Consider the following 20,450-nt stretch of genomic DNA (forward strand, 5'->3'; position numbering starts at 1 on the left):
GACATTATTTTGCAGAGAAGCTGTGAAGTTCTAATGCTAATTTTGGTGGGACTCTTTCACACTGCACAGGTAGAATCCTCTCACACAGCTCTTATAGTGTGAATTATTGTTTTTGACTCACTAATAATGGAAAAGATGTCGTCCAATAAGTTTTTATTTACCTTACAAAAGAATAGCGTTATTAACTACAGTAAATATGATTCTTTGGGATGTGTTGTCCCACACAGGAATAGGATTGGCTGAGAATAAGTGTTCTTTATTTCTGTAGTTGAAGGCATAAAGGATATTCCGGATATTCTGCTCAGGGACTCTAGTCAGAAGTATCTGTATGCACTCCAGCATGTTTGGTGAAAGAGCATCATCTTCTGAGAGAAAAATCTCGAAGTACCACAGTTACTGTAAATTAAGTCATGTTATCACTTTATTTTTAAGTAGAATTTCTCTGGGAGTGAAAATTATGAGGAAAATACAAACTTTGATTTCATATTATGAATACTTATCCTGTCAGATCTTGGAAAAACTCCAGGATTTCAGACTGTGAATATTTTTATTTGTTTATGAACAGCTTTTTGTAGTGCAAAGTAAATAGATAAAATCTTTCCCATTCAAAAACCTCTATTAATTTAACTTATGTAAGAAATAAGAAAATAATAAAAGAAAATTTCTCTCAGCCTGAGACTTATTATAGCATGCCATCTAAATGACATTGTTTAGTCCTTATATAGCTTTGATTCCATATGGATTTGTAACAGTGGTTGCTAAAACTCAATCTGAGTTTCATTTTTATTTTAGTACCAAAAGTTCAGATGCTTTTTGGAACTTTGTCCTAACTATCCTGTGTCTTAAATTGCTAGATTTGCCTAGCTGTATTATGAAAGAAGGTGTTACAGGAGTTCTGGTTTTGCTTGCTTTTAGGCAGCCTAGTACTGGTGTACTCTTAGAACTCAAGAAAATAAAACTAATTTTGAAAAAAGAACCAGAAACAAAGTTGTAGTTGAGCAGAGCGATTCAAGCTTAGCTTATCCTGGTTAAAGGATCAATTAAATTTGTATTTTTTCCCCCAAATTATCTTTCTAGGTTAATACCCTGATCTTACTGAATCAGAGTTGGGATTTTTTTTTCCACTGACCTCTGTGGAACAAGAACTTCACCCTGATCTCTGATTTTTGATGGGTGGTTGCTCCTTCACGTTCTTGAACTGATTGTCTGGCCATCTGAATCACAATGTTCTCAATTTCTTAATAAATGTCTGCAAACAGGGCCTAAAGCAGATTTCCTAAGTAATTTTGCAATGCATTTTTAAACAGAAAATTATGTGAGAAGTTTGTGTAATCACTTTTTAAAAATTTGACTCTCACTGAAGAGATTTAGTCAATTTTCAAATGACTGGCAACAACAAAAAATCAGTGGATGTTTTTAGTGCTGTACTGGCACAAGTGGCAGCCATTGGCTGTGATGTAGAAATTTTTTAGTGGTTGTGGTTTTGTTTATTTTGGGGCTCATAATAAAAAGTGCTAAATCCCTTCTTAGCGATGTGGCTGCATTAGTGGAGGAAAAGGATATGAGGAGACAACCTTTCTTCTTCTTGACAGCAGGCAGAACTCTATGGAAATAGGGAAACTCAGCCTCTAGCTGAGTCACATAATGAAGCGGCCTGTCATCCTGCAGTGATGATGTACTGGCCTCCCTGTGCTAAACTTTGTGTTTAACAGCTTGGAAGAATAGCCAGGTCTAGATGGTTAGCGAAGCAAACAAGGTATGTTATCATGTACACGTGGAAAATTGGGCATCTTCCATTCTCCCTTCATCCCTAACTGTGTAGGAATGAAGGCAGAGTTTTGACCAGAATTTATTCTCCACAGACTACGCAACAGAACATACCATTGCATGGGTTTTTTTGTGGTGGTGAAAGAAGTCTAAATTCTGCACTACTTTAAGCCAAAATCAATAGAATTACTCTTGGTTTATGGCAATATGTCCAATCTGTATTTGTACCAACTATTTTTGCTATCTTATTTGATGTTCATGCAAGTACACATATACTTCTGTTATGCTTTAATATAAGTTTTGTATCATTTTCAATACTCTTCTACTTAGGATACAAAAATAGCTTCACTTGAGCGCAATATAAGAGATCTTGAAGATGAAATACAGATGTTAAAGACAAATGGAGTTCTGAATACAGAGGACCGAGAAGAAGAAATCAAACAAATAGAAGTTTACAAGAGTCACTCAAAGTTCATGAAAAATAAGGTAAGGTCTATTAATAAAATAGCTTAATGCTGTTTAAATAATGGAAACAAAAGTTTTAACTTGACCCTTTTCAACACAAGCAGCTCTCTGCATGTCATCTTTTGGTAAATCTCTACTATGCAATACTCGGTAGCTATGGAGGAGTGAAGCATTTTGGATAAATAAAAATGTGTTCATGTTTTGACTTAGGAAGAGCTAAGGAAGAGGCTGTTTCAACACTTTTGCAGACACTACTACAACCCTAAGTCTATACCATGTTCCCTTTTCCCTTTCTTGTGTATGGTGTTTTAATGTTGGCTTTCTGAATTAGTTCATAATTTTGACTTGCACCATTTTGGCACAACTTTAATTGTTCATTTTTTTTCTGGTTTTGACGGTAGTTTTACAGTAAGGACTGCTGTTCCATAGATGATGCCAAATTGTAATCTTCTAGTATTTTAAAGACTTGCAATTTGATGACTTTGTTCCTGCAGAGTACCTTTCATTTCAAATTATTGTACATAGATAATTATGAGTAGACCACAAGCAGATAGTAAATGTGTAGTGATGTAACACATTTCCTGGTATCAAGCTCACAAAACAGTATTGCTTGTTCATTGTTTTAAAATACATCAGAAGTAAAGCTTGATGTCTAAATTGTTGTCCCAGATGGCCTTTTTACCTCCTTTTGTTTTGATGTGCTCAGCTACTGTCTAGTTAAAGATGAGCACTCCAAATAGTCTTTCTTGTGAGTTCTAATATTACTTTTCTGATATTTTTATAATTGCCTTAAAAATTGTAATAAATATATATAACATTACAATTTGTGCTGGTTTATTCCCAGCTCTCTACCTTAAATGTGTTTTGTTTATGAAGTGATAAAATGCTGAATTAAAGTACTCGATAAAAAGAAAAAAAAAGTTTGAAATTATGGAGACTGAAGCTGATGCTCCCTTTCTCATATAAATAAATTCAGGTTTTGGAAATAGCTTTTTTTTTTTTAATATTATTTACAAGCTAAACTAAGATGGGGCGAAACAAGTCACAGCAGCCTGAAGTGGAAAACCTGGAGGAAAGGCAGCCATCTCATCTCTTGCAGTGGTGTTAAAAATTTGACCATAATGCCAGAATAAAATCTAGGCAAACAACTTTAGTGGTCACGATTATTATGAAATCTTACTTTATTTTAAAAGTCTTTCCATCCTAGTTAGTTGTTTGTTCTTATTCTGTTTAATATTTAGGGGTTTTTGTGTATGTGGAACTTGTCTATGTGAAGTTCTAAGGAACTGAGATGGATTGATTCACTTTTTCTAAAATGTGTACTTGCAGCCCTGAAAAAAAATGCTTGAGGAGGAGCTGGTACTATTACCTCTCTAGAGGCCACGAGAACAAAAAAAGTAGGAGTTAATTGGCTTGAAGCATAGTTCTCTGCCTACCATTGTGTGTCGATGATAAAAATACTTAGCAATGTTGTTGTTTAAGTGCAAAGTTTGCAATATTGGGTAGATAAATACCATTACCACTCTCTTCAGAGTTGGGCAAGCTAAGATTCAGAGGAATTATGCAGCTTGTCTATGGTCAGAGAATGAAACGGTGTCAGCACCTTCTGGAGAACCAGAGTTCACTGATTTTCTGTTTTCTTGTGTAAATTAGACCTTCGTTGTCTTCTTGACAACATGCTTTTACTTTGTCTGAATTCCACAGTGAGTATAGGAGTAAGAAAATTCACCACTGTGTAGTATTGGATCCTGAAGATTTTCCATCAGAAGAGCTGTTACTGTCTCCCAGTTTGGAAACTGTAGTATCTTGTAAACTACATCACAGGAAATGCTGGTGTCTTGGGACACTGGGGAATATTTTTATCTTCTCCTGGGGGTTTGTGCTACAGAAGAAATGGAAGTGTTATTGTCCATGTGGGATTAATTCAGATTTAGTAAAAAAAAAAATTTTAAAAAATCAAAGAATATATTTATTGTGTTGAAAAAAGTAGCTCTTAAGCTACTGAAAGGTGACTAAAGTTCCTAAGTAGCATTATGGTCAGGAAAATTATTCTGGCTATTTAAACATCATTAATTTCAAAGCAATTCAGTTTTACTAATTTACAGCAAAACTCTTAATGCATCTCAGCAAATCTGTTGATATAAAAATAATTTACAAAGCCTAGTATTTTGTTAACAAACTTCTGATGTTTTTGAGAGGAAAAGCTTCAGTATCTTTCTGTGGCACAGAAAGCAGACAAATGAGAAGACTATTAAGTGTGCCTTGTTTTGCCACAATCTTCTGATCTTTGACAAATGCCACATTCTGATGAAACTTTGTCTGTTTTCTTTCACCAGTTCTTTTCTTCCACTTAAAATTGAGATTTGCAGCAGAAGATATTATTTTTATCATTCATCTGAGAATTTTCAAGGTGGAAAAGCATTTATGTAGCTGTCAGCAAACAGATATTATTATACCTGATCTGTTGAACCTGAGATTGTTGATAAATTCTGATAAACAGAAGTCTTGATTGATGGCAGAGAGCAGAACGAAACTCTTCTCACAGTTAACATCTTAGGTGCTATATAGCTCTTAATACTTCACATTTATTCTTGAAGTATAACTTGTTTTAAATCTGTTCTTGATTGAAATAAATGTGAAGGTATTAAATGGAGGCCAGTGCTGAATATTATTTATTGTACATGTGTGGCAGAGAATGTTGGGAAGTGTTCCTTGTCTTAACTAATTCTTAGTAATATTCACTCCTTCCAAATATATAGGCTTTAATTTTGACTTGCAGTTAAATAGAAGTTGTAGAAATGAGAAAGAAAACTTGGTTAGATTTTTTTTTTTCTTGCCCACTTGATGAGGAATCTCCTTGCTCTATTTTTGAAGGGACAAAAATTGCCATCACTCATATAGAAATTGTTGAAATGAGTCTTAAAGTTTTCATGACTAAGGGATATGAAACTTCAAATATCTTCATTAAAGATATGAAGAAAACATATAGGATGGTATGTATTTTTAAAAATAATTTCTGCTTTGCAAGACTTCCTTCTCTTACTAGGGTTCATCCTTTGGCTAGCAGCCAGATATTTAAAGAAACAGGTGTGAGTTTGCACTCTGGAACTCAAGTAGTTCTTTGAGTATTAGAACTCTCATGCTATCGACAGGAATGAGTATGAAAATCTAGTGATAGTTTAGTACAACTTCAGCAAATTACTGTTAAGATGAGTTTTAAGAATTGATTAGGCTGTAACAAGGCTCTCTGTAATTAATGTCTGTATATAAGAACTTTGAAGTATGAAGGAAGCATGCAAGTCCTAGGTCATCCTGTAGAAGAAATATACAGGAAAAGAACTACAGCATGTTTTTGTGGATAGGTCTGGAAATATGATAAACACTTCAAAAATAGACCTTGACCAATAATAACCTGTAGAGTCTACAGATAGGCTTGTAGAGTCTACTGTATACAGCCACTTAATTTGCATTGCTACTGTTCTTCCTTTACTTAAATCCTTCACTTTAAAAAGCATTTGTCACATAAGACCAGATCCTTATGATGCATAAATCAGCATAGTTTCATGTAATGGAATTATTTACTTAAAGATTTAGCCCATTAATTTAAATATGCAATATTCAGGGGAAAAGCTCTGACTGTTTGTTTTATTTTGTTTTCCTTGTTTTCCCAGTTACTCTGTGTAATGTCAGGTGAGATTCTGGTGTATAAAAATAATGTAAGAAAAAGGATAATGGTTTTCTGGAAATGCTAGTATCTAAGGAACTGAAATTATGGAAGGTGACAGCATCAGAAATTGAGAAGGAAGACAAAGAAACTAGGGTTTCAGGAAAGGAGGTGAAGCAAGATATTGGGCAATGTTGAAAAAGCGGTGACAGGTAAATTACACATATGAAATATGTGGGAAGGTCAGGATCAGAGGACAAACTTGGAGTTCTTTAGATGCAACAGCACTTATACCAAGACATGTAGGTTATCTTCATTGTAGTCTTTATAAAGTACAAAAGTGTTTTGCCTTCATTGTTTTTGTACTGAGATCGGGAGATCTCCTTGAATCATAACTGTTGGTATTCCATACCACTTAAGATATAGCAAAGTGAAAATGTTAGCACATCTGCTAGAGGCAGAAATTTGTTTCATGCTCTGTTTAATTTTTTTTACACACTAATAGATAATGCAGAATTTTGAAAAAGCAAATATACCCAGGTCTAAAAATTTCTTTTTAAAAGTTACGTGGTTTCTCGTTATGCCTTTGGTATTTTTGATACTTTTTTTTTTCTTAAATTGAAGTTTTAGTACTTTTTCACCATTATACTTTATTTTAATAAAACACCAGCCAAAAGCATAATTATTTGAAACTTTTTTTTATTGTATTTTTTTTATTTGAGAGCTCTAACACATTTTTAAACTCCTGGCAATTTGTAGGTCTTGTAGCCAGAACTTTATACTAAACAGATTCTGTTTCAAAAACACAAAGAACATACCTCCCATGAAAATGAAGCTTTTTTGTTGATTATTTCTCAGGGTGTGGGTTGTGTCATGGAAAAAAGCAGGAAGAATTTCTACAGGAGATTAAGCGTCTGTGATGTTCACATGGGTCTCATAAAGCATGTGATGTAATTCAGATTGGCTGCAGATCTACGTTTTGTCTTTATATCTTGTAGACAGATTTTCCCATTGTTCATTTTGTATACATTTTTGTCTTGGTTGCCATACTTGCTTACATATTCTGGCAAGGGGTGGAGGAAGGTGATTTGCTTTCAAGAGAAAATTTTCTCTAGCAGTTTAACTGCACTCTTACATTTTCTTGAAATCTGTTTTTTTTGTATGCTCCTTTTCTTATTTTGATATTTTCAGACTGTGAAGGTGATTGCTTTTAGTGCCCATATAGATTCTTGATTTTATACAGTAGCTCAGAGGTGGCTAGACAAGTACCTTAACCAGGTAGACAAACATACTGATATTTATAAAGAGAAATTAGGAATAAATATGTTAAGATGTGCATATGGACTATAGTTGGAAGAAACATCTTTTAAATTTAATTTTTAAGAATATACTTTCAATGTAAAACAAAATAGAAATATTTTGATCAGCAGTAAATGTTTTCAGTGAGTGTGCCATACAATATTGAATCTGTGAAATATTTTAGTATGTGCATCTTTAGGATTTGGTTGAGTAGGGTCAGCCTCTGGATACATATTCTTTTTTTCCTGGGGATTTTTGTATCACCTTCCATCTAGCCCTTCTAGATTTTTTGTATCCCAAATGTCTGTTGGGATGCAGCTGACGGGAGAGAATGGAAAGAGCTCTTCTAGCACTTCTCTGGTTGTTGCAGGATTGAAACTTGAATTTTAAAGAAAAAATCTAGGCCTTACAGTCATCAAAAAACTTTCCAAATGTAAAGGAAGTGTGGTTTCTCTGAGTTATGCAGATGCACTGAGGCGTTTTATTTCAAATAATCCTCATGAGATGATGTATCTGAACTCATCTGGTGACCAGTGTTATTTCACAGGACGTTAAGAAGAATAGTTATGTCACCTAATTCACCATCCTTTAGCAACATTCTGTGTATTGTCCAGTGCTTTGTTCAGCTTCATATATTCTAAATCCACCACACTTTTGCATTCTGTGGCTACCCCTCCCATTTATCATTGTGGAAAGGGAAGAATAATCACAATTCCATGACATTTACTGACGAACCTTAAATTCACTTAAATTCAGAAGCTCCTTCTTAGTGACTAGGTTTCTAGTGTTTCCCCTAGGATACGCTTTTACAATCTCGCAGACCTTTCACTCTGTGGAATTTTTTATAACATTTTCCCCAGACTTCTCTTAAGTTAATCTCTTTGGCTTGGCTTTCCTAGTACCTGAGAATTCCATATGAACTGCCAGGGAGGAAAAAAGGAGGTGGGGATGGTGGGCAGCAATACATTTACAAGAAGGCGGGCAGCAACACATTTACAAGGTTAAAATTCCACTTCTCTGTTTTTCTCTCCTTACTAAGATGCCTGCTTTTCCTTATCAGTCTCCTAAAAAACCTTGATTTGCTCTGGCCAATGATAAATCACAAGAATCATGCTGTTGGAAGGAATAGGCTATTGGATTGAGTTTATACTTTTATGAACACTTTTTTTCCTATGCATTTTTGCTGTCCTGCCAGACTTGCCTCACACAGCATAAATTCCTTTGAACTTAAGTGAGGTCCATGGTGAATTTATAGGCCAAATCATCATGTATAATCTTTAAGAGTTTCCTTTTAACTTCTGCAACAGCAGGGCAATCATTCTTAAGATAGGGTACATTAAATTACAAGAAACTCAACTGAAGTTGTGCATGTAAAAAGTCTGAATCTTCATTCTCTTCCAGAATTTACAGGTGTCTGAGTTGTCATATCATGGTCATTCACACTTTTTGGATTTCAAGTGCAACTTTGAATTGGAAATGAAATTAATGATCTAACCTTTTTTTCCCCCATTACAGATTGACCAACTGAAACAAGAACTCTCAAAGAAAGAATCAGAACTTCTTGCCTTACAAACTAAGCTTGAAACCCTTAGCAATCAGAATTCAGATTGCAAGCAACACATTGAAGTGCTTAAAGAGTCACTTACTGCCAAAGAACAGAGAGCTGCCATACTTCAGACAGAGGTGTTGTATCTTCTAATCGTAAAATGCAATAGAAATATTTAGTTAATAGCATGTGTCAACGTGATGATGTGTTTGTTGCGAGTCTGTGTAAAAGGCAATTTGGTAAAGAATAGTGAAATAATTTAAAACCCTTTAAATGCCAATATATTTGGTATATATTTTTTGGTAGTACACCAGCTCTCATTCTAGAATTTTTTTAGAAGCACCTGTGATTGCATTTTAAGAAAATGTTTGTGCCTAATTCTCATTGGCTTCAATGCATTGAGCTGGGCCTTAATGACTTGATTGTTGTGATTTCATTCCTTGTTTCGTCATCTGTTAGTTGACTGAGTTTTGCTTTTGGTTGCTCTGGCTTGATACTTCTTTTCTACTGTGTATTTCTATTCTCAATAGTGAAGCTACTGATGTATTTTGAAGGGATCTGTTGAAGGATGCATGATATTAATCTGTGATTATTGTTTTGAGTGCAATCAACTTTTATTTTAAAATATGAATAATTTCAGTCTTTAAAACAGGCCAGTGCATTAGTTATGTATGTATCTACAAAGTCAGATCATAAAAATACGGGTAATGGAATATACGGTTGAGATGGTTGTCATGTTTGATGGAATGTGTAAATCCAGTGTTAAAAATGTTGTCCATAAGTTCATTTCCTGGGGTTTTAAAAAACTTCATAGACTTGGAGCATACAATACTGATTAGATTGATTCCTATTATAACTTATTCATATTATTTTAATGTGTGTACCCCTTTCAAGAAACAGAAATACCTGTGAAATTCAGTCATGCAATGCAAATAGTTTCTATTCAGAGAAGTATATTATTTAAGGTATACGGGAATCTTACAGAATGTTTCAAATTTCTGGTAAACAAAGCTCTAGGAGAAAAAAAAGCTTAAACTTATCAGTCTTATGGAAGCAGGAAATAAATATTCCTAAGATTCTGATTATCCCTCTGTGCTGTGTGTCTTATCCTCTGTACATTAAGAAGATACAGATGAAATCTTGGAATTTCCAGCTTGTGTTTAATGGGCTAGCCAGCATATGTATATAATACAAAATAATCACAACAGAACAAGGGCAAAAACTCCAGCAATATTGGCAGATCTCAATCTAGCTTTTGAGTAGTAAAGATTACATATTTTAAATCTTTAGCTGTGCAAATCTGTTTTGCAAGGTTTGTATTACCTCTCATTCTGCTAAGGATGGTGATGAATTCCATTGGCTCTCCGCTAATTTGATTTCCTAATTCTTTATCAGACTGATATGTATTCAAGGCATTACAGTCTTATGGCTGGCAGATGGGCAGTGGTAAAAAGAACTGAATCTACAGTGCTATTGATGAAGGGCTGCTGGGATTGTGCAGTCCTGGTGGAGAACCAGTTGGTTTCTGACAGGTATTCAATTCCTCTTCTTCCCAGTTTCTGCATAAGGCAGTTGAGCTTGAAGCTTTTACGTGAAGCAATTTAAGTTAAAATGAGCTGTAATTGCTTGTTCGTGTGCAGGTGACAATCGGTTTTATTGTGTCTGCTTATTATTAGTCTCTTAGGGAAACCAAATGGAAAATTAATGTAAAAATTATCAGAGAGGTAACTTGATAGAAGGAATGCTTTATAATAGCAGAGAATGAATCCCTTTTGTTTGGCCTAATTTCATGTTATTTGTGATATAAGTGATTGTGATATTTCATACAAATCATGAGATTCTTCCAGCTTTCAATGAAAAAAATAATCTGTTTAGGTATGTGTTCCATATAATTTCTGTTCAGTGGAAGACATCAGTTCCTGGTTTTGATTATTTATTTTAATTAACCCTTCTGTATAATCCAAAGCATTCTAATGACAAGCTTTGGTTTGTTTCTGAATGAAATAACACTGTAAGCTATGTGAGTCATTGCAGATATGAGACTTAAAAATGAAACAAAACAACTCATAAATGTTCTCATGGTATACCTTGGTGCTAGACACTTAAGGCTGTCTCTGCATGGACTTGATAAATCAATTGAGCCTGAATTTGTGACTAAATCTTCAGAAACTGTGGGGTTTATTTCGTATGCATTGTTGCCTTCAGTAATTACATTACCTCATGAATAGATGAAGCTCTGAAACACTGCACACTATTTTATATTCCCCATAGGAATCTAGGTGATTTCCATTTTCTGCTTTGAGTAGGGCATAGGTAATGATTTTATCAGACAACAGTTTTTTGAGTTTCTTTTCTCTTTTTAAGATATCTTTGTAAAGGGAATTGGGGAAAGTTGGTGAATTATGTCCACCTCTTATGGGAAGTAATTTTAATTTGCTGTAATTGTCTGTTCATGTATAGGAGGCTTTTGGCAGAAGGGTCACATTAATGTAACTATTTTTTTTTCTTTTTTTTTTTTTTTCCCTGGGAGATCATACAAAAATGAAGGCCTCTGAGTATTGGGTTAATACCAGACTTCATTCTGGGGTATGGTACATCTCAAGATGCACTAGAAGCAACATAAAGAAAACAAGTTCCAATTCCAGTTATACATGTGTATTGATGCAGCCACTGTTTGAAATGGTTTATGAAATAGTTTTGTTCTAATAGCAGATTTAAATTGGGAAATAACTTCACTTGCCTCAAAATCTTTTCTATTTACTTTCGAAAAGATAGTGTTACAGGGTGTATTTTTACATGCACCATTTACCCATGAGGCAGAGACTTTAAATAACCTGTGTTAAACTTTAAATTATGTCAGCAATGTACCTGATCTTGAAATACTTTAATAACATGCATAATTTGGGCAATATTAATTACATCTTATTTTTTTGTCCATTTAAGATGCACTGAATGTTTTATTGCTTTCGTGTACTTGATGGTGGAGATGTAGTGCATCTCAAATCTGCTGAAAAAGATCCTTCGTGTTATGTAGGTAGAAATAAAGCACACTGTGCATCCATTAGTTTCTCAAGTCAGGACTTATCAGGAAAGAACTGTACTTTTTGTTATTTTAAAGCCTCAAGGCTATTGTAGGCATGTCACAGGCTGTACAACTTTCCATGTAGAAGATTAGTTATTCAGGGGTTGGAAATGAAGAGCGGTTTCTGGAGTTAAATAATATTGAGGCTCGCAAAAGATATGTGGTTAGTCTGAACATACTTTTCACCTCTTTTGAATAGACTTTGAATCAAGAGCTCCTTAAAACTACTGACCTATTCCAGTCTTGTTTCCTGGAATAGAGTCTTATAGGAGGTTTCAGCTAGCCATAAGAAATATGCTCATATAACCAAACACAGGATTTGTCATAAATTGCTGTGTAACTATGTGAGAATGTTACTCGCTTTCTCTAACCATCATGAAAACAAGTGACAGAGCTCTGTGTCCCAACAATTTCACAGATTAGAAAATAAGGTTCTTCAAGGCTGACCTGCATGTTCTAATGATGTGCTATTGTTGCATATTTTTAAGACCCTCAGGGTTTTGGCACATTCCTTACCACCCTGCTCTATGCTAGGGCGTTTTTCTGGTTAAAAATGATTGCCAGGATATCTCTTCTCCACAAACTGTTATGTTACAACTTCCAGACTGGGTGTGCAGTTTATTGGAGAGAGAGTCTGTTAAACTGTGGGCGTTCTGGAGAAATGTGCTGGAGCTCCGAGGAACACAAAAGCTGGACAGCGGCTGAATTTGTAGATTGCTACATCTACTCCCGTAGGCCAAAGTCCTTGTTTCTTATCAATATTTAGACAAAACCCAGAAAGAACGCATCCTTAAAATAAGCCACAAGAAGACACCTCTGTAAAAATTAACTACTAAGGCTATAGACCACTCATTGGACGCTATAAGTTTGAGGGTTGTTAGAGCTGATCTTGTTCCTAACGTTAGTCAGTTATGAGATGGTTGAAAGCAGGCTGTTTGTGCTGCTTGCACTTTTTCTTATTCAGGATTGAAATGCCTTCTTTTATCTCTTATTTCTTTTGCCTGCTTATTTGCCCTTCATATATTTTGACTAACTAGGGGGCCAATATGTGGCAATAAGAATTAAGTAATTTTTTTGTTTGTTTCATTGTATGCTTCATTATACATTTCAATTAACAACTTCATGCCTTCAGGCTGCATTCTCCTGTTACATCCTGTACAAACTAAATGTGATGCAGCAAGACAGGAAAATTCAAAATGATGCCTTAGAATAAAATATTCCTGAACTCCCTCTATACCAACTTTTAGTTTTATGGGGAGCCTTTTTTGTAATCACTTCACAAATATCAACTTCATATAACTCAACAATGTCTGTCTTCAGTAGTCAGAAGTATCCTGTCTTTCAAAAGGACCTTTTACATTTCCACTTAATCTTTAGTTTGGACAACTCTGTGGGAGTAGAGGGAATGTTTCTCTCATATGAATCTTTGCTGAAAATGTTACATGTGGTTATGTGATGTGGGCTAATTCCAAGTATCAGCAGAGGCCACTGATGTTTTGTTTCTGGTATATATATTAAGCTGTGCTAAATTAAATAACAAAACAAAAACCCCAAAGCTCCTCTAATGAAGCTCATACATTTCCTGCAGAAAATACAATCCTTGCAACGAGACACCCATGATAGGATAGCAGAGCTTTCTGTGCGTTAAAACCAGGATCCTTCTTACCACAGACCTGAAAATGAGCAAGTGTCATTTACATGGTGATCAGGCATGTGGCCTGCCAGTGTACATGGATGAGGAATAAAAATACTGCTTTGCCAGCTGGGCTCTCTCTGAGACTTGAGTTTTGAGCTGACTAAGCTAAGGCCTAGACTGTGCTGTGGTAGCAATCCAGCAGTGATTCTAGACATAGCAGGTTTTGTTCTCCACAACCGGGAATTGGGAAAAGATTTTGTTTGCTTAGAGCAACTGAATCTTCTATCTCCAGGTCTCAGGTCTTATCTAAAGGGAGAGCAATGGCTTCCAGCAGCAGATGGGAAAGCAGCTGCAGAGAGATGCAGGGCAAATGGCAGCCCTCCAGCAGGTGGAAATCATTATGGAAGGAATTTTGTACTGTACAAACTATTGTTGGTCATTCCCAGATGAGTAAAGTTAATAATGTTTTGGCCTGCATTAAGCCACACTTCTTTCTTCCTGCATGTCCACAATTTCTATTTATAGAATAGATAGTTTTTGTTAATTGTCACTGTAGAATTTAATGGTGTCCTGAAACATGCTTATAACCTGCCTTGAAGGGCTTCTTTCTGGAGGTGAGAGTAACCATCAAAGGCCAGTTCTAATCCTGAGCTGAATAAGGTATTTGTAGTTGCAGTGTCAACTTCCTGCCTAAATAGGATTGCTTTGTAATCACCTTGTAATTAAATCAGCTTAGTAAATCCTGTAATAAAAAAAAAATCCTCAACAGGATCTCAGTTACTTCATAACAAGCCTTTTATTATTGTTTAGCTTAATAATGGTACTCTGCAGGTTATCTTCAGGTTTTGGAGACAGCAGCTGCATATGATGAAACAGGATGTGATTCATAGGATCACATAATGGTTGAGGTTGGAACGGAGCTCTGGAGGTCGTCTGGTCCAATCCCCCTGCTCAAGCAGGGCTACCTAGAGCTGGTTGTCCAGGACCATGTCCAGATGGATGTTGAATATCTCCAAGGATGGAGACTCCACAACTTCTCTGAGCAACACGTGCCAGTGCTCAGTCATCCTCACAGTAATGTTTCCTGATGTTCAGAGGGAACCTCCTGTGTTTCAGTTTGTGCTCATTGCCTCTTTTCCTGTCACTGGGCACCACTGAAAAGCCTGGCTCCATCTTCTTTACAGCCTCGCTTTCAGATATTTATATACAGTGATAAGATGCCCCCTTCTCTTTTCTAAGCTAAACAGTCCCAGCTCTCAGGCTTTTTTTCATATGAGATGCTCCAATTCTTTAATAAGCCCTTAATTAATCCTTTAATTACTTTTTGGCCAGTTCACCAGACTCTCTCCAGTATGTCCATATCTCTCTTGTACTGAGGACCCCAGAACTGGACACAGTACCCCAGGTGTGGCCTGACCACTGATAAATAGAGGGGAAGGAATACCTCCATCAACCTGCTGGCAACCCTCCTAATGCAACCCAGGATACTGTTTGCCTTTTTGCTGCAAGGGCACATTGGTGGTTTTCAACATGGTGTCCACCAGGACCACATGGTCCTTTTCTGCAAAGCTGCTTCCAGCTGGGTGGACCTCAGCATATACAGGTGCATGGAGTTGTTCCTCTCCAGGTGCAGGACTTTACATTTCCTTTCCCTGAACTGCATGAGGTTCCTGTCAGCCCATTTCTCCAGCCTGTCGAGGTCCCTCTGAACAGCAGCATCACCCTCTGGTGTATCAGCTGCTCCTTCCAGTTTTGTACCATCAGCAAACTTGCTGAGGCTACACACTGCTCCATCATCCAGATCATTAATGAAGATGTTGAACAAGACTGGATGCAGTATTGACCCCTGGGGTACAATACTGGTTCTGCTTGAGTCCCCTGATTCTACTTGATAATCCTCCACTTCCCTCCATGGTTCTTGCAGTCCAGGTCTAATAGGGCATAAGGCTTAGATGTAATCTGTTGGTATTAATTATATTTTCTTGTAGTTTAAGTATCCCTGGAAGTTCATTAGTTTCACTTTCTTTGTTGGTGATTTTTATTAGTGTTTTTTATTCAGTAGAATAGTTTTTTTAAATATCATTTCAAGTCTGGAATTTTTATGATGTCTTAGCAAAATTAGCTCAGAAAATGTAACTACACTAGAAGTATAGTTTAAGTTTGAGCTCATTCTTACATAGCTGGTTTCAAAAGTTAGAAATGAAGTGTAAGCAGAGTTATAATGATTCTTAATTTCTGCAGAATGTTTACTACTCTTGAGAGGCATGATTAGGATATCTGTTTATTCAGATAGTTGTTCTACATGTGTTATAGCAGATCATCAGAAATAAGAGGACATCTGGATTTTTTTGATGAGTATAGTTTATTTCCTTTTAACAATGGTAATTGGATCAGATTTCAGGTACAATGGCCTTTTGTCACATGATATGAGAAAATTTAAAACCAACAGTAAATATGTTAAGTCTAGATCTAAACAAAATGTGCTTTTTGCACGGTGTTTCTGTTCTCAGTGATATCAGGATTTTGTGGTTTTTTTTAATAGGTTTATTTGACTTAACCAGCTATCATTTGAAGTTTTATTGACAACTGAAACAAAAAGATAGAATCCTGTAAAGCAATAACTATCATGGTGGCCAGAGTTGGGAGGTCTGAAAATAGTTTATTGCCAGTAGGAAAAATGTTTGGAACCAGTCCTTAGAAGGTTCACCAACTCTGCTACGTCTGTTTCATTTTGTTCCATTTTTAAGGGTATATATGATAATAGTGCCAAACTATGCAACTTTTCTTACTCTAATGTATGTAGTCTTTTGTTTTGATTATCTCTTTATTAATGATGTGAAAACCCTGAGGTCAGATAAAAATGAGCCAAGGTCAGGCTACTCCAGCTACAGAACACTGAAAATGTCGCTGTGCTCCATAGAAAATTATTCAAAGGAAGAATATTAGACTTGCTGAGATTTTCCTTGCTGTTGTGAAAAAGTTATAGATGTTAATTTTTAAATGAAGCCTTGTACTCTTACTGCAGAGGGAAAGAGGTTAAACGGTAGGAACGATCCTTTTTGATGTTTTAGAAAGATGAGACACTACCATTTGTATACTTTTGAGTGGTAGATGGTACAGTTTGATAAATACAGTGGTACTGTATTTGCGCATATTTGCAGTGACTGATGCTTAACTACTGCTCTTATAATCAGCAAAAAAGCTTAAATAAATTGATGCAAATAAATTCATTTCAGCTGGGTAGCTCAGTAGAGGAAAACATTCATTTCATAAGCAATTCTGACACAAACATACTTAGCACTTTATTAGTTAGTGTATCATTGCTTTAGATAACATTCTCGCAAACTGGCAGGTGTGCTGTTTGAGGGTTAATGAACTGTGAAACAAGTAAATGTCTACAAAGAAATTTTGTAAATTGTGAGCATAGTCCTGTCAATGGAGAAAATGGATTAGAAAAATAGGTGGTCTGTGCTGTAACTGAATGCTGATGTGTTCAGCATACATGTATTAATATAGAAAACCTAATAAAAATGAAGAGGAAAGGTGATTATATTAGGTATTTATTGCGGTCTCTTTTTTCTTTAAACAGATCTGTTTACAGAGAAGGGCTGTAAAATGATTGACTTCTTGGCAGTTTTTAGTTTGCATAAAGAGCAAATAAAAGCAGACAGCACAAAATACTTGGAACAAAACTACAAACACTTTATTTTTCTTTCTATTACAATGTTGATATTTGATATTGCTTGAACTGTAAATCTGCTTTTAATTTTACAGTAATAATGTATAAGTATGTTTATTTCACTCTCACATTTTTATTTTTCTAAGTTGGAGTTTTACTTTGAAATTGAATTTTTCTATTGTTTTGTGATTTTTCTTGTTTCAAACCAGGCTGAGCCAGATATTTCAGTGTGGTCTCTTTGCTGTACTGCCAATGTATTGTTCTGGTAGATCTGCTGTGCATGCAAAGGAAAGATCACCCACTGTAAAAAGCACTATTCTGGAGGCTTGTGTACCATTTACTCTCTCTGTCACTGCACAGATGTTCACAGCTTTCTTGAAAGTGTGTTCCATATTTCAAACAGAGTTTTATCTCAGGTGGAATTTGCCAGCCATTTTACTTTTTATACAGTTTTCATGTTTTGTGGGCCCCTGTGACAGTTTAGAACAGGAGAGTGGAGCATAGTGGCAGGGCAGTAAATTCGAAGAGTTAAACGGAAAGCACACTTAGATTAGCAAAATGCCATATTAAAACAGAAGTAAACTGTGAAGCAAAGTGTTTTTTGTCTATCTGCTGTAGGATTTCAAGACTTGACTGTTCAAAGGCACATCAAATGGCATGGTCTGATTTAAGTGTTTGTGCTTTGAGCAGGAGGTTGAACCAGTGACCTCCTGAGACCCATTCCAAGCTCAGCAACTCTATGGTACTACAAAGGAAGCTCTCTCAAATACATGATAGGTAATACTGTCCCAAAGATGTGTTTTTTCTGCTTTGTGAGTTATGTACTAGCATTCATTTATCCAGAGAAAGATTAAATGTTGATTAATTTATTTACACACACACACACACACACAACTGAATCCATTCTTGATAGTAGCTTTAAATGTTCTGTCTTCCTTTTGGGGACACCAATATTTTTATTTCATAAAAAATTGAAATGGAATTGCCTGAGGGAGAGGCGACTGAAAGAATGGAAAGTTCCATTTGCAGGGCCTGTAGAAAGTATTGTCCAGAGACAAGAAAACACAGATAAAAAGAAAATGGGAAAGATGAAAGTACAAAGATAAGGGCTGTATACTTGATGTGTAAAGACTTTATGCAAGTTGTTTGGGACAAATAGTTTTAATAATGTTAGATTTATCTTGCTGTCAAAACACTTCTCATTTTTGTCTATTTTATTTAATTAAAGTGATAAATAACTGTGTGTCGTCCTGTCCCCGTCCCCCCCCCCGCCCCGTTCTTAGATTTACAGAAAATTACCTTGTTGCCATTTAGAACAATATTCAATTAGACAGTTTTAATGGGTTTTTATAACCAAGCAAAATTTACTGTGATAAGATAAATTAAGCTTCAATTAGGCTTGATTCTAGTGGATGGAAATGATTAGAAAAATATTAGTACTGTTATCTACCAATTTAAAACCTTTGCTCTAACTGGAGATGTTTTGAGAGGAGCTTCGATAGGATTGCTTCAGAAATGACTCTTTGTATACTTTAACTACTGCTTATATTGTGACTAGGTCTAAAGCGGCCAAGTTATGGTCCTAGTGTATTGGCACTGTATACAAAGAAATGCAAAGGAAAACACACCTCAAAACGGTATTGAAATTTCACCAGATTGTTCTAAACCCAAGGGGAACACATAGATTCTGTAGATGTTGTAATTAGTGTAATAACTTGTAGACATAATCCCCCAGTCTGAAACTGTTAATGATGTTTTGCACATACTGCTATAATGATGAAGCGTGAGGAGAAGTTAGTGAAGTAGTTTTACATATTTTTGGGTTTTATGCTTAAGAGACAGCTGGGGAGAACAGGCTAGAGTCACTTAAAGGAAGACATGAATTAAGTCCTCTGACTGAAGGGAGACTGAAGGCCATGGTTTGGTGAATAAGCCATGAATAGTCTAAGGCCAAAGACAGGTGGCTATGTGTTTCTAAAAGTGAAAGAGGGAAAGGGCAATGGTGGCTGGTGTTTTGTGTCTGCTATCTTGGGGTAAAAATGAAAGAAGATAGCAAATCATTGGTGAGGCTGATCCTTGTGTAGGGTACATACAGCTATGTAAAAGTTTGCTATACAAAGGTAGGGACAAGGTAGGCTTTTTTAATTCTTACATAGTACCAGTGTAAGGGTTGTGTTTTGTTGTTGGTTTTAATTCTTTCTTCTTTTTAATATTGGTGTTAAGAATGCAATGCAGGGATATAATGTGGGACAGTTCAGCCTTTGTGCTGAGATAAGGACAGAGATGCAAACTGTGTCTTTTTTTAATTAGTGATTCACTGTGGGAGCATCCTTGTTCACTGAAGAGATCTGCGCTTCCTAACATAGATAACAGAGTTCTTAGCTCACAGTTGCTCTTAGCCCCAACACTCAAGCCTGTGGTAAGTGCAAAGATACATTCTCCTGCCCTCTATCTCTGCAGAGGGAAAAATCATGCTCGCAGCAGGAGCAGAATTTAATAAAGTAGGAGATATGGCCCATTTGAAATAAAAAAAGCTTCTGCAGCTGTGGTCATCCAGAAATCTTTGGAGATGCTCATACTGACACTAGACCTCAGAAGGCTCTCTGATTCTTTTCTTGGTAGGATTCTGAATAATATTTTCCTTATAGCTTTGTGGTGGTGTGGGTGGCTTGTTTCCCACCCACCCCCCACCCTCCTTGTTTAACTTTTAGAAGGAAAGAAATCTCTAGGTGTTAGTATGACAGGAGAAAATAAAAGTAAGAATCTAAGCTTGTGAAAGATCAATGGTTTCACAGGTGACCTGCTAATGTTTAGGGAAACCACTAGATAAGATCAGCTAAGGCAAATAGAAGTTATACACTTCATGTCCCAAGTGATAACATAATATAATTACATAATACTCGTCATTTCTCTAGTACTTTCAGTACTTAAAATCATCAAGTAATGCAGGCTGTGAGAATTTTTGAAAGATTTGTCATTGTTACAGGTAAAAAGTATTTACAAATTATCTCCTGCAAAAGAAGCAGCAGCTGCATTTTCTCCTGAATAATTTGATTCTGTCATTATTTGGTATATCTTCAACCAGCTGGTGTGGTAAACTTAATGGAATTCCAGTTTGTGGCTTCCGTTTTTGTTTTCTGTTAAAGTGAAAGCTGCTTTTTCATTTTATAAATTGGACAAAATAGAAACCCAGACATAAATGTACTGTTTCATTTAGACAAACGAAGGATAATACATGTGTGGCGAAAGCTGTCCTCCTGAAGTAGATTTGGTACTTCACAGCTCTACCGTGGTAAGTCATGGCAGTTAAGT

General features: G+C 35.9%; 1 protein-coding gene across 1 annotated transcript in view; it reads left to right on the top strand.

Moving 5' to 3' along the window:
* Positions 1 to 20,450, top strand: part of ERC2 (ELKS/RAB6-interacting/CAST family member 2) — a 469,458-nt gene that overhangs the window by 136,619 nt on the left and 312,389 nt on the right. Inside the window, exons 5-6 of the mRNA XM_075052729.1 lie at positions 2,098 to 2,253; positions 8,711 to 8,878. Coding sequence (XP_074908830.1) covers positions 2,098 to 2,253; positions 8,711 to 8,878 — 324 coding nt within the window. The remainder of the gene's footprint in view (positions 1 to 2,097; positions 2,254 to 8,710; positions 8,879 to 20,450) is intronic.

This window comes from Buteo buteo, chromosome 21, assembly GCF_964188355.1.
Source record: "Buteo buteo chromosome 21, bButBut1.hap1.1, whole genome shotgun sequence".
Taxonomy (NCBI): Eukaryota; Metazoa; Chordata; class Aves; order Accipitriformes; family Accipitridae; genus Buteo; species Buteo buteo.